The sequence below is a fragment of the Xenopus laevis genome, chromosome 7S (genome assembly GCF_017654675.1).
Source record: "Xenopus laevis strain J_2021 chromosome 7S, Xenopus_laevis_v10.1, whole genome shotgun sequence".
Taxonomy (NCBI): Eukaryota; Metazoa; Chordata; class Amphibia; order Anura; family Pipidae; genus Xenopus; species Xenopus laevis.
Window position 1 is genome coordinate 40,278,219 of NC_054384.1, and position 15,626 is coordinate 40,293,844.

Sequence of the window (15,626 nt, forward strand, 5' to 3'; positions counted from 1 at the left end):
CTGGTGGCACAGCTACTACTCCTAGCTTACAATCTGTCATCTTTTGGACTTTTTTTGGACATCTTTTGGATTTTTTTTTTTATCAGTTGTTTCAGAGTGTTGGCTTAGGGTAGTATTAGCTGTGAAAATTACATATTTTTTCAACTCAAATATTGTCAGAAATGTCCTACCATTAGCTGCAATGTGATATTACCTGTGTAAGATTCAAGCACAACTTGAATGCTTGTTAAATAGCAAGCTGCTTGTAGGGGGCTATGCCAATTATGGGGGACAGATGTCAGACATTTTTCAACATTTGGTAGCTTACTATGACCAAACCATCTGACATGGAAATTTGACAGAAGCTCCAGCCATCCTTTTCTTTATCCTTGTGGAAAAGGATAGCTGCTCTTAATTGTTTGCTATTTAAGTGGGGGATCTGTAAGTGGAGTTGCAAACATAGGAGTTTTAAACTAAAGGAGGTTCAAACTAGGTCAAAAGTTTGTTCTAAACACTATTTTTTCTTTTATTCCTGTTTTGATCTATAACTGGGATAATGAGTGCTAGCAAGATTGAAGGTCTGACCCAGTGCACATTCTGCCATATGTATACAGATTTGGAACAAGAGATCCAAAATGCTTACCTCTGTGGTGGTTGTCAGTAGGGATGTACCGAATCCACTATTTTGGATTCGGGTAAACCCTTGAATCCTTCGCAAAAGATTTGGCCGAATACCGAACCCTAATTTGCATATGCAAATTAGGATTCAGATTCGGCTGGGCAGAAGGATTCGGCCGAATCTTGCTGAAAAAGGCAGAATCCTGGCCAAATCCTGAACCGAATCCTGGATTCAGTGCATCCCTAGTTGTGAGCAAATTGCCACTTTGGAGGCTTGAGTTAGAGCACTCGAGCAACAAATTGCAACACTGCGGTCAATTGACAATCTTGAAATCAGTCTCTTGCTCACTGAGCAGGACCTAGTGAGGTCAGATAGTTTGGGGGGGAACAGAACATCAGCAGGATATTGAGGCAGCTAGCTGGGTGACAGTTAGAAAATCTAAGGTGGGCAAAAGGAAAATGGAGGCTGATCCAGAGCTTATACATCACAACAAATTTGCCAGATTGTGCGATGATGATGGGAGTATAAACTCTGTATTGGCAATACAGGTATAGGATCCCTTATCCGGAACCCGATATCCAGAAAGCTCCGAATTACGGAATAGACTCCATTTTATCCAAATAATCCAAATTTTTAAAAATGATTTCCTTTTTCTGTGTAATAATAAAACAGTTGCTTGTACTTGATCCCAACTAAGATATAATTAATCCTTATTGGAAGCAAAACCAGCCTATTGGGTTTATTTAATATTTGCATGAATTTCTAGTAGACTTAAGGCATGATGACCCAAATTATGGAAAGATCCGTTATCCGGAAAACCCCAGGTCCCATACCTGTACTACGTGGGGCCGATCTCTCGAACTGACGGGAGACCAGTTTCTCTAGTAGTGGTGGGGAGGAGAGCAGAGTCAGGCCCAAGCAGATTGCGGTTTTAGGGGATTCAATTATTAGGAAAGTGGATAGGGTAATCTGCCGTCCGGATCGCTACCTGGTCTACCTGGTGCTGGGGATTGGCATGTGGTTGATCAGGTAGACAAAATATTTAGTGGGGCTGGGCATGTCGGTACTAATGACAAAATAAATATTAGATGGAAGACCTTCAGTCTCCTGACCTCAATATCATTGAGCCACTCTGGGGAGACCTCAAACGTGCAGTTCATGCAAGACAGCAAAAGAATTTATGGGAACTGGTGGCTTTTTGCCATGAAGAGTGGGCATTTTTATGGTCTGAGAAGATAAAGAGCCTCATCAACAACTACCACAAAAGAGTTCAAGCTGTCATTGATGTTAAAGGGGCAATACACGGTATTAAGAACTTGGGTATGTAAACTTTTGATCAGGGTCATTTGAGTAGTTTCTGTAGTGATCATGATTTAAAAAAACACAGCTGTTTGACAATAAATGGCTTCAGCCAACTACTAACCATGAGTGAAAGAAATGCTTTTGTGTTATCATTCATATTCTCTGAAAAATCGTTAAGAAATCATAACTTCTGCCAGGGTATGTAAACTTATGAGCACAACTGTAGGTATGGGTATATATAATTTATCTAAAAGTATGGAAGGGGTGTGTTTATGGATGCTAGGTTTTCATTTGGAGGGGTTGAACTTTAAGGACTTTGAGTTTTTTCAACCCGATTTAACTATGTAACTATGTTTCACAGTTTACAGTCCCAGTCATGTAACCAAATAACCTGTACCTCATTGAACAGTTGATGGTGATTTTTATAGTCATTCCCATTTTTTAGTTATTTTAACACCTGCCTCAATACATTTCATGATTCCACTGCACAGTGGCCATTATATTATTAGTAAGGGTTTAAATGCAGAATTCCCTTCCACAAAGCTGAACTGAAGAAGCTGTTTGCATTAGTGTTGAAATGATTTATAAGATTGCTCAGCAAATCTGATTACTTTAAACCACAGCTAGATATATCCAAAAGTGGATGAATGAAAAACTTCATATACAGTTCTGGACTTGTTAGGATAATGGAGAGAAATAAGAGAAAGATTCATTAACAACCAAGTAAAGATTTCCTAATTTGATATTTAGGTACACAAAGGCAATATAATGTGATACTTACTTTTTCACTCCATGCCCACAAACCAACTCCTAATAGAACCATTCCAGATAACTAGGACGTAAATAAAACAATTGTTAGAGAATCTCAATAAATGCAGTAAGTAAGAAAGTAACAGAATATGCCGTAACCTTCTTAGCAGAATTTTACATTTTATTTGCACTAAGCAAATACATTTTCTGGAGAGAAAGGGTAACTTAAGTTACATATGACTAGTTAAATCTGCCTGAGTTTTTGTGTATTTTCACTTCTGTAACAAGGCTCTAAAATACTGCTTTTCTTAAATGTTATTTATTAAATGCCCAGTACTTGGGGGTTTCGGGCAAAAAGCACTTTGTTAGTTGAGGTATTTTTCCCTAAGCATTTTTCTTAAATAAGAAAAAGTGTCAGCTTTGTCCGGGGCACTCATTGTGTAAGGGCTAAGGAACAAAAAGGGTGATGCTCCCCACCCAGAAGTGCTGCAGATCATAGAAACTATGATTTGTAGCATTTTATCAACAGATCTAGATCATACCATCAGTTGTGCATTAGGGGAAGTGACTGTCTGCCAAAGATCTTAAATTCTATAGTGTCCACAGTCCAGTGTTTCCCTAAGGTTAAAATCCTGCCTTGTGTGAAATATCAGTAACTGAGAAGTCTGTCCCTGTTGCCTCTGTAAAACGTGGGCCTAGGAAAATCAGTCCACTTGTTTAAAGAAACAGTAACAGTCTTTTAAAGTAATGCAAATATAATGTACTATTAAACTGTACTGTTAAAACTGGTGTGTTCGATTTAGAAACTCTACAATCATTTATATAAACAAGCTGCTTGTCAACGCTGAAAAGGGAGAAAAGGCACAGGATAACAGATAAGCTCAGTTGTAAACAATGTTTTGGGTAGGTTTCGGGTAGGTTGCCTCTTTGATTGACATGATTGCCTAGCCGCCCCTAGACAGCAGCTGACACATGGAAATTGTGTGTTTGCTACTGCCTATACAACCTGTCCCGCTAAGATTACCGTCACTGGATCCCTTACCTTGATGACACACTTCCTCCTGCTGCATCAGTTCTCCTGTGCCTCCTACCTGCCTGCCTGTTTCACAAGTGACACACACTTTTGAAACACAACTATACACTTACATTTACACATGCACATTTTAGGGAGACGGGAGGGGGTTCACACTTTCAGCGAGCTCACAAATACATGCACAGTTTGCCAAGTGTACACACACACCCATATAATTTATTTTTTTTTAAACTGCATCAAGGTTTTTGTGCCTGAAAAAACAACTATTTTAACTATGATTGAAAGCCAATTACAATAGGCAAACAAAAAAACACAAATAAATATTGCTTTGAGTGGATATTAGTGATTTTATTGCATTCTGCTTTCCACTTGATTACTAGTTCTTTTGGCTTTACATAGTTTGGCAGATGTATATTGGGCATCACTGTTCAGTAGGCTCCAGGCATTTATATTTAGGGTGTTATAAAATGGGGCTATATTTCAAGCTTTTCATTAAAAACACTACATTTAGGGGCACATTTACTAAGCTCGAGTGAAGAATTCGAAGTTAAAAAACTTCGAATTTCGAAGGTTTTTTTTGGGTACTTCGCCCATCGAATAGGCTACTTCGACCTTCGAAACGAACGATTCAAACTAAAAATCGTTAGACTATTCGATAGTCTAAGTACTGTCTCTTTAAGAAAGATTTCGACTACCTACTTCGGCACTTTAAACCTACCGAGCTACAATGTTAGCCGATGGGGACCTTCCCCATAAGCTTTCTAAGCTTTTTTTGATCTAAGGAAAATTGTTCGATCAATGGATTAAAATCCTTCAAATCGTTCGATTCGAAGGATTTAATCATTCGATCAAACGATTTTTCCTTCGACCGTTCAATCGAAATATTTGCGGTAAAGCCTTCGGCTTCGATGTCGAAGGATTTTACTTCGATGGTCAAATATCAAGGGTTAATTAACCCTCGATATTCGACCCTTAGTAAATGTGCCCCTTAGAGTAGCTTTGCAGTATGGTGCTGCTGTGTCTCATGTGCCTTTTCTCCTTTTTCATTTAATTTTGAATGGCTGCCCCCATAGGTACACAGCAGCTTGTTTATATAAACCATTGTAGAGTTTTGGAAGCAAACACACCAGTTTTACTAGTGCACAATCATATTTTCATCACTTTAAATCACTTTCATTTTTTGGTGTTACTGTTCCTTTAAAACATCCATTGCTACACTGAACTAAAAAGGGACACCCATAAAAGACACCTAATAACACCTTGCATTCAAAAGTACTACTAGCCATCCAGAATTTATTTATTTTTTTAACTAATTGTAAACTTGTAATAAATTTATATTCAACCTAGTGCTACCATATATCTTACCTTTCACATTTTGTTTAAACATCTACTACATCTTACTGAATTATTACAAGAATGATGTATCCACTTTGAATACACAAGATTTTAGAAACAAGTCATTTTAACTCATGGAAAGCAATTTGTTTGAAAGTCCACATTTGAAGCTAAATCATATGTTTTGTGTGTTTTTGGCCAGCTTGATTAGAAACTATTTTGACAACAAAGTATAAGTTATTTAAACAGTATACATATTTAAAATAATGGAAAAAACAAACCCAGAATATGATATTGTAGCTGAACAGGAGGTACTTATAACAACAGCTGACTTCTGCAGTGCTGTACCGGTAGTAGTGCATGGTTGCTGCTCCTGCAATGACAGGAAAAGAGACTGGATTATGCAGAAAATGTCTCAAAAAGACAGCAGCATCATTAATTTACCATTTTGTTAAAAAAAATATCTTCCCAGTGGAAATAACATTTTATTGTGAGAAATTAAAAGGAAGCTTGACAGAAATATGTAATTCTGAGCAACTTTGCAATTTATATGAACATAAAATTGGGTTTGACTGTATTTTGACACAGACGTCACCTTCTTTTTTGCATTATTTCTCATTTCTGCTAAAAAAAAAGAAAACAGGCAGAACACCGTTGCAGGAAGGAAGCCGTGAGTGTACAAAGTAGTGAGAGATTATTCTATTATAAAGAAATATCCACTCGAGAGTAAAATGAGGAAGGAAGGGGGACAATGATGCCAAATTATTCAATATAAACTTAATACTGATCAGTATGGCCATAACCTTTCAGGGATTTCAACTCAGTACAATGTAATTCTGTAACCCTGGTCAGCCATAGTCGGTATGGTGTGCCATAAGCAGTTCATTTCCTATTTATCGCTGAAGTGTGCTTATTACAAGCAAACTATTTCATATTGCGAACTGCAACAAACGGTCTATGCAGAAAACATGAAGTGGAGGAAAAAATAACATGGAACGCAGGCAAATCAGATCTATTTCATAACAAGCAATAAAGGAACAATATTATTATGTAATAAAATCCCCTAGGGGGGGCGTGGTTTGATGGCGCACTGAGCAGGTCGCACATTACTGAGCTCCGGTTCCTTCTTGCCTCAACTACAGCATATGACGACCAGGAACAGCAAAATGGGCAAAAATACTAAAGCCCCGACACCTGGACCCACTCCCAAACAAGCGAGTGTCAAAAGAACCAAAGACATAGAGGAATTTTTCGGGAAATCGCAAGGTGATATGACCGAACCTGTTGAAACCAATATGGCTGACGAGGAATTACAACCTGCGTCATTGACACAATCTGAGGAGCTACCAGACCCTAAGGACTTACAAAATCTCCTTTTGGACTTGCCGAATAAAGCAGATTTGGCCAGACTCCTCACGGATATACGGTCCACGCTTAAGCAAGAAGTGTCCGTTATACAAACTGAACTGACCACTCTTACCCACAAGTTTTCCTCTCTGGAAAAAACACAAGCGGATCTGCAAGCTACTTCGCTGAAATTATCTGATCGGCTCGATTCACACGACCAGCAGCTCCTTTTCTTGAAAAAAGCTGCTGAAGATGCCGAAAACAGGAGCCGTCGCTGCAATATTAGGATCAGAGGGATACCAGAGGATGTGGAGACGCCAGAGGCGCGCCATCTTATGGAGGACTTCGTCAATTATTGGGCCTAGATAAAGATGCAGCGCTCCGCATCGATAGGTTCCACCGAGTCGCGACAGCCAGAGCTGGTAAACCCCGTGATGTGCTGTGTTGTATGCACCATTACAGCCAGAAGGAAGATATCCTCCGGAAGGCCAGTGAAATCGGGGACCTGAAAATAGAGGAAGACCGGATCGAGTTGTACCAGGATCTGGCCTATTCTACCATACAGCAACGACGCCTCCTGAAAGATCTGACCGAGTCGCTAAGATCGCACAAGATACCTTACAAGTGGGCCCATCCATTCGCGCTATTGGCGCGCTGTGACGGTTGCTGGTATCATCTCCGGGAACCAGGAGAGGCCGGGAGATTCAGCACAGCACTTGGCATACCGCTACCGGACGTCACCGGTTGGTCTAATTTTATTTATGGCATCGACCGTCCTACGCTCACAAAGCGCTGATTTCCGTACGGTAATGTTGTTCCTTCTTGCACCGTAAGACTGACACAAGGCTAACCTTACTTCCGCTGATAAGGTTTTGGCACAGTTCGCACAGTTTAACATGTTTTGCTTGGAAAACTGCTCAGTTGATCGTGACTCTGTTTCTTTGGTCTTGTTTTACATATTAATGATCCTTTGGCTCTGCTGACTCATTCTCACTGGGTACTCTTTTCTGTTGATGCATTACCTGTGACACTTACTAAGTTCTTATTACATATATCTTTATAATGTTAACATGCAGTGCTGATATATTTGTTTTTGTGGCTAGGTTCTAACTATGTTGGTGACAGTTAGCGAAATGGCATAGATAACCACTACCATCCTGCCCCAGTAACCCACGCCTGGGGATGACACCGATAGCAGGCCATTTCAGGGTTAAATCCTGTTTAGTATGCCCGAACCCAGATAGGCAGAATCTGTCGCATAGGACATCAAGGAGTTTCTTGAGTTATCCGGGCTGGAGGAATTTACTTGAGGAATGATTTACATCCTTAGAATCACCTTCTGGACTCATAGGATAGGCCGATGTTTTCTGGTCCCACCCAGTATTGGGAGATAGACACCTATGGGCATGAAGAAGCCGGAGCCACACCTGCACAAGTCCGCCTGTTACTACTACCCCCCAGTAGCCTCGCTCTTTGATTGTTCACTACGTGGAAGTGATCTCTGTCACTTTCCACGAGCAGGAGCGAATAACCTTTACCCCTACTTTCATTAGGGGCCCCCTCCTACCTTAACCCTATTCCTATACCCTCAAACCCTCCACTCTTCCCTTACCTCGTCTGTCAATTTTTCCCTTCACTCGCCTTCCTCTCTAGATCTCTCCCTAACCACTCTAGCCCTCTCCCCCCCCCCCTTTTTTTTTTTTTTTTTTAATACCTCCTCTAACTCCATTCTTGTCCCTTCCTCATTTCTGTTCACCACTTCCCCTCCCTTTATATCGATCCTCCTTGTTCTTCTCTCTTTTACACCACACAACGGTATGGCAAGAAACGGTGACACCACGCCTGTTTTAGGCAACACAGTGATGAGAGTACTTAACCTAAATGTAAATGGATTGAACTCCCCCCAGAAGAGAATATTACTGTCAGCAACACTCCGACGACACAAAGCTCAAATAGCATTCATAGAGGAGACGCACTTCAAATGCTCTAATGTCCCGAAATGGTCCAATAAATATTACCCCACTATCTACCACAGTCATCCGCAACAGACCAAAACCAAAGGGGTAGCCATACTACTCGCAAAGAACTTCCCTCTAAAGGTAACCGCCTCCAAGGCTGATACTAAAGGCAGATACATGTTTGTTAAAGGTACTGTAGATTCGCAAACAATAACCTTGGCTGCTATATATCTCCCAAATGAGAACCAAGACGTGGAACTCAACCGTATATTAGAGACCCTACAAGGTTTCTCGGAAGGCCTTCTGATCTTAGGTGGTGACTTCAATGCTCCCCTTGAACCTCATCTTGATTGTTCCGTAGGCACGACCAGCACAGCAGCGAAAACCCTTAAAAAGATCACACATATGTTACATCAATGGCAGTTAGTGGATGCATGGAGATTACTAAAGCCTCAAGAAAGAGATTACATGTTCTATTCCGCGCGGCACACCCGATATACGAGAATCGACTACCTGTTTGTGTCGCAACATTACCTCGACAAGATAGAAAGGGCAGACATCCACACCCGGTCATGGACGGACCACGCACCCATTACCTTAGATATGGCGATCGGGAGCAACTCTGGTGTATATAATACCTGGAGATTGAATGAATCAGCCCTAAAAGAGACCTCCACCTTACTTGAATTAAAACAGGCACTGAAGGATTATTTTAAGAATAATGACAACAATGAAGTCAGCCCCATGACTGTTTGGGAAGCACACAAATGCTACATACGAGGTATTCTAATACAACTAGGCTCCCGCAGAAAGCGAGCGCGTACGACACATTACAATGCATTGATGGACCAAATTCGGAACACAGAGATGCTCTGCAAAAACAAACCCTCACCTGAGATAATACAAACACTTGCAGACTTGCGAAAAGAACTTTCGGATATTCACGGTTTTTATGTGGAAAAAGTGATCACAAGAATGAAACATTATTTCTATGAACACGGAGATAAATGCGGCAAGCTGTTAGCCCGCCTTCTACGTTCGCAAGCTACCCAAAATCACATTTACTGTATAAAACCTAAGATAGGAGGGAAGGTACTTCGCACACCCCAAATAGCGAATTAATTCCAGAACTACTATAAAGCACTTTACCAGCTAGAGAGTGTGAAAGCTGCGACGGATGTATCTGCGGACACAACCATTACTAATTTCCTTAGCAAGGTACCTCTGCCAAAGCTCTCTATGGACCAGAGACAATCCTTAGAAACTGACATTACAGAAGATGAGGTGAGATCAGCAATAAGTGCTTCGCCTACGGGCAAGAGTCCAGGACCGGATGGCTTCAAAACCTTGTACTACAAGGAATGTGCAGACCTCCTGGTGCCTTTCCTGACTACCGCGTTTAATAGCTTACAGAACCAAGCAAAATTTTCTAAACAGTCCCTAGAGGCACACATTTCGCTTTTGCTCAAGCCTAATAAGAATCCTGAAGACCCCGGCAGTTATCGCCCTATTTCTCTTATTAATGCGGATATAAAACTCCTGGCTAAGATCCTGGCTAAGCGGTTCCAGATGTATCTAGGGAAATTAATACATTTGGATCAGGCTGGATTTGTCCCAGGACGGGAATCAAGGGATAACATCAATAAATTAATTAACCTACTCCATTATTCCAAGATAAAACAGATTCCTCTCATGCTGCTCTCCACAGATGCCGAAAAGGCATTTGATAGGGTGAGCTGGCCTTATATGTTCAGGTGCATTATGGAATATGGATTCGGGCCCCGCCTCTGCCACTGGGTAGAAACTTTATATGATGGACCGGCTGCCAGGGTGAAGGTGAATGGTACTCTCTCTAACTACATAGATATCAGGAACGGCACCAGACAAGGATGTCCGCTTTCCCCCACTCTTTTCATACTAGCATTGGAACCCTTCCTTACGCAAGTCCGACTCCACCCTGACATCTCTGGAATACAAATTAAGCAAAAGCAGTACAAAATAGCGGCCTATGCCGATGATCTGCTCTTTTTTGTGACCAACCCTCTGATCTCGCTACCTAATTTAAACAGTCTTCTCACTGTCTACAGTAAGATTAGTAATTTCAAAATTAATTATACTAAATCCATGGCCCTTAATATTTCTATCCCGTCACACACAATACAAGGACTCTCTCAAAATTTTTCATATACGTGGGCCAACAGGTCCATCACCTACCTGGGAATTCAAATCACAAAAGATTACAAAGAATGGGTCGCGGTTAACGCCAAGACGATTCACACAAAATTTAAAAAAGATTTGGTATTCTGGGCCAAACAACCTATTTCTTGGTTAGGGAAAATCAATGTGATCAAAATGAATGTGATGCCGAGGCTCCTGTACCTGTTCCAATGTCTACCTTTGCCTTTTCCTTCATCCTGCCTCAAATCCTTTCAATCTATCTTTAAATTTGTATGGAATAATAAGCCACCTAGGATTCGAAGGAGCACACTTTACAGAATGCGTACCCCAGCCCATTCCTTACTGAATCTTGCAATAGACCAGTCCGAGATACCACCAGATTCTGCCTTAGAAAGATGTCTGCTTAACGCTGCTAAAATTCTTATCCCAAGTAGATGGAAGACGACCACCTCCCCCTCCTTTACGGAATGGCTAGGTAAGGTAAACGAACTGGCAAAATTTGAGGAATTCTCAGCTAGAACTGAACGACAAAATCAATCCTTTAGGGACACATGGCTACGATGGTTCCTATTTAGAGACTCAGACACATATAAACAACATAGCCAGGGTACATGCTAAAGTGCTAGATACTCATTAAATATTTTTAGGAACCTGACTATTTCGTCCTAAAAATCAATACACCATTCCATGTGATGACCACTCGATTTGATGTGCAACAGTAATATATTGGAGTACTTACTGTGGTAAATCTAGACAATGGGTAGTCCCTATACTCTTTGACTTTCCGATACCACATACTGCTGTAAGGCATTTTATACTTCATAGCGTGTAATTGTTCGGTGATGCCATGTTACGTGAATGTTGATATTTCTATGCAACCAATGTGTGGCATCCCCTCACCTTTATTTATTTTGTAATTTTTCTCCCATTGTTTTGCTTTATACCCCTCCCCCTTTCTTTCTTCTGTATCCCCCTCCTTTTGTTGGAAATCATTTCAATAAAAACTATTGAAAGAAAAAGAAAAAAAAAAAAAAATCCCCTAGCATTGCTGAAGATTTGAGTTTGACAGGTTATGCAGTTTATACCGATGGAATATACCATGAGGTATATTTTATAAACATAACTGGCAATGACAGACGTTCAACAACATTAAACAGCTACATTGAAACTAGGGTAGTCAGCCACAAACATGAAAATGAAGTGCCATTAGACATGCATGTGGCTTCCTTATTAATATGGTTTTTACATTGGAGTTCTCCTCTATATAAATGAATAATGAATTGTGCTGGCGTATACTGAATTACTGAAACGTATGGAACCCCTCACCAGACACATTAAAGGGGTTATATACTAAAATCCAAAAATTTCTCAGTATTTAAGTAAATTGACTTAGATCAAACTCCTGTTAACATTTTTACCTTATTTATCAATAGATTAACTTGAAAAAAATCTGGTGCGGGAAAAAGACTCCTTAAAATCATGAAAAAAATCTGAATCGTACGTTTCTTTCCAGATTAACGTGTGAAACCCAGCACAGATAATGATATCTTTTGATTTTAAAAGGGACATCTGTCATTGATTTCTACATGACCTTGGCAGTTTTGAGGTGGAGTATTTTCAGATTGGACTTTTAGCAGCCTCGGGGTATAATAAATCTCGAAAAATTCTAGGCTTTTTTCCCCCAAAAAAATGTTTTTTTTCTCCTTCTCCTTTTTGGACTTTAGTAAATAACTCCTTTAAAGTCTCCCCTTCCCCTGATTTAGTGTAACCTTACAGAGATAAACAGTATCTCCTCTAATGCAATTCGTAATGGTTAATAGGATGCGAACATTGTGAAATACAGGTATGGGACCGGTTATTTGTAATGCTGGGGGACCTGGGGTTTTCCAGATAAAAGGGTCTTTCTGTAATTTTGATCTGAATACTTTACGGGGGTTATTTATCCAAGTCTGATTTTATATCAACATTAACTGCTGCAAACTCCGATCAAATCCACCCTGGTTTGTGGGGAAAAAAAATCAGGTTTTAACTATTTTTCAGATTTTTCACCCGAAAACTCATATTTCTTATGCTTTTTGCCTGAAAACTCCTGGGTATTGCAGGAAACCCAGCGCTAATCAAAAAATCATTGGGACTTTTCCCATTGACGTATATGCAACCTTGACAGGTCTGAGATGCCAGATTTTCTGACTTTCCATCCTCAGGGTTTAATAAATTCTGAAAAATTTTGGATTTTTTAAAAGTCAGATTTAATAATAAAAACAAACATCAGGATTTTTGCATTCGGAGTTTAGTAAGTAACTCCCTAAGTCTACAAAAAAGATCTGTCACGGCCGGCACCCAATACCAGAACAAGTGCCAAGCACCCTGGTCTCGGCTCGGCTTCACCAGTAGTGTGACCACCGTTGGGCTTCGGGAGGAGCCCTCAGCTTAATTGGGTGCCACCTTAACGAGGGGTACAAGGCGAGATGTTCTGGCTGGCAAAGGGGCACGGCTGGAAGCAGAGTCTTTTGGGCCGAAGGTCACAGTACAAGAGGATTAGGCAAGTGGATCGTCAGACAGGCTGGGTCAAGGCAGGCGGATATCAGAATCGTCAGGCAGGCAAGGGTCAAAACCAGGTAGTCAATCAAGGGGTTAAGCAGGAGAGTTTTCGTAGGCAGGCAAGGGTCAGGATACAGATTGGAGAGTAGTCAGGAACAAGCAAAGTCAAACACGGATAATCAGATCAGAAATTTCAAGACAAACGCACAAGGCTCAGGAAAACCACTAGAACAAGTTCTATCACGGGCAAGGGGCTGTACACTGAATGGGCCTTAAATAGCTTTCAAAATTTGCGCCAAAACGTGCGCAAAAACGCGCTGGCACAAACAAGCCAGCGCCTATAAGAGGTGCGCGCCTTAGAAACAACATGGCGCTGGAGCTAAGTACCATGCGGCGGGCGTCCCCGCCGCACAGGTAATTTTCTTACAAGATCATTTAAACATTAAACCAAATATGATTGTTTTGCCTACTATAACAATTAGTTTGCAAAAGGCGAACATCCCATTTAACTTTAAGTGTTCTTAAGGCAATTTAATCTAATAAATCTCGTCATCTTAAGTCAGAAAATCCTTTAGCCTTAACGGTCATTTTGGTAACTCAGCGCTATACAAATAAAAGGATAATAGTAAAATAAAAACTCTCGAACATTACATGCCAAGGTAATAGCATCTGGTTGCGTGTCTCAAACTGAACATTAAGGCTATGGGCACACAAGCTTTGCTGCTCTCAGTCTGCATAATTTTTTACAGGCCGAGAGGAGTCGAGTCTTTCGCCTTGTGCCCATAGCCTAAATACAGAAATTGGCATGGTTAATTACATGAAAAAACTATTTCATGTGGACACGAATTATAAAACAACTGACATTTACAGTCAAAATTTAGCCAACAGTTCAAGAAATGGTCATGCTGGCTTTATCACTAGAACAACTACATGAGGTATAAAAATAAATAACTCATCGCAACAAGTCTTTTACACAACAGAGAGCAAGAACATTCTTAAGCAATAACTGAAATTAAGTTTTCACAATATAAGCTCCATTCTTGGGAGGGTTTGTGGCTTATTAGTAAACACAATGTTGCCTGAATTAGGGAAGAAAAAAAAGTGTAACAAAGAAGTAGGGTAGAAATGCTGCACATTATGTTTTGGGGTTATGTTACCATCCAAAGTCAACATAGCCCTTTAGCAGCGAAGATATGAACCTTTAATTATTCCCCCAGTATCTCCTTTTCTGCTGGTTGTCAGCACAGCTCTTTGCTACTATTACTAAAGGAAAACTATAACCTCAAAATTAATATTTAAGCAGACAGTTTATATCATATTAGTGACATTAAAGAATCTTAACAAACTGGTATATATATATTTAAGTAAATATTGCCCTTTTACATCTCTTGCCTTGAACCACCATTTCATGATGGTCTGTGTGCTGCCTCAGAGATCATGTGACCAGAAATACTACAGCACTAACTGTAACAGGAAGAAGTGTGGACGGAATTCTGTCTTTTTATTGGCTCATGTGACCCAACATGTAAGGTTTATTTGTGCGCACTGTGAATCATACAATCCCAGGGGGCGGCCCTTATTTTTTAAAATGGCAATTTTCGATTTATGATTACCCAATGGCACATAGTACTAAAGTAGTATATTATTATGAAAATGGTTTATTTGCATGAAGCAGGGTTTTGCACATGAACTGTTTTATGCAATATCTTTTTATAGAGACCTACATTGTTCAAGGGGTATAGTTAACGTTTAAGGACCAAATCACAATGTGCTGTATAAATAGACCATAAAAGTCACAATATAAAGGCGATTATTAAGACTCCCATTACATGGCAGCTCAGAAAAATTAATTATCAGTCTTGTGCCGTCAGCTTATTTGACTGGCCAGCCTCTTTCCTGCTTGATAATAAGCAACAACCCCTACACTTAGCTTCTCAGCAGCTGACCAGAGCTCATCAAGCATGTGAGAGTCAAAGTTACATGTACAGACATATTTTTTAAGGGTTTAATTCTCCTTTAAAGAAAGTATAGTTTAAAAACCATCAGCATAATTGCCATTTTGCAAACAATATTTTAAGGTGTTTTCACAGCATTCCACAAAAATTGCCCTTCTGCAATCAGACAATGTTATGCATCATGTAATTGAGTTGCAAACAGTAAAAAGCATGCAAATAAGTACACTTGCAATGTGAAACGAGCACTTAATATTTCAAGGGCTGATTTTCAAAAATAGGTGCCAAACTGCACCAGTGTAGTTCTCCTTTCATTTTCTAACTGGTAGTACATGAATTAAAACCACGTGTTGATTGGTTACGGTTGGTAATTGCACTGGTGTGAATGTGCCTTTCGGTTTCTAGTTCTACCAAATGCTGAATTAAAAGATAAATAACATAAAAACCACAAGTAATAAAAAATCAAAACCAATTTCAAATTGTCTACTAATATCACTCTCTACATAATAATACAGATGAACATCCCCTTTAAACAATACATTTTCCCTCCCAAGTAACCTCAAAATGACTGAAAAAGTTTATCTATTATGTCCTGAATCCACAATCTCACCTTCATCCTATATTCTACCTTG

General features: G+C 40.0%; 1 protein-coding gene across 1 annotated transcript in view; it reads right to left on the reverse strand.

Moving 5' to 3' along the window:
- tspan14.S (tetraspanin 14 S homeolog) overlaps positions 1-15,626 on the reverse strand; it is a 37,233-nt gene that overhangs the window by 10,108 nt on the left and 11,499 nt on the right. The window contains exons 3-4 of the mRNA XM_018239463.2: positions 5,300-5,391; positions 2,682-2,732 (exon numbers count right to left, since the gene is read on the reverse strand). Of these exons, the coding sequence (XP_018094952.1) occupies positions 2,682-2,732; positions 5,300-5,380 (132 nt within the window). The 5' untranslated portion in view covers positions 5,381-5,391. The remainder of the gene's footprint in view (positions 1-2,681; positions 2,733-5,299; positions 5,392-15,626) is intronic.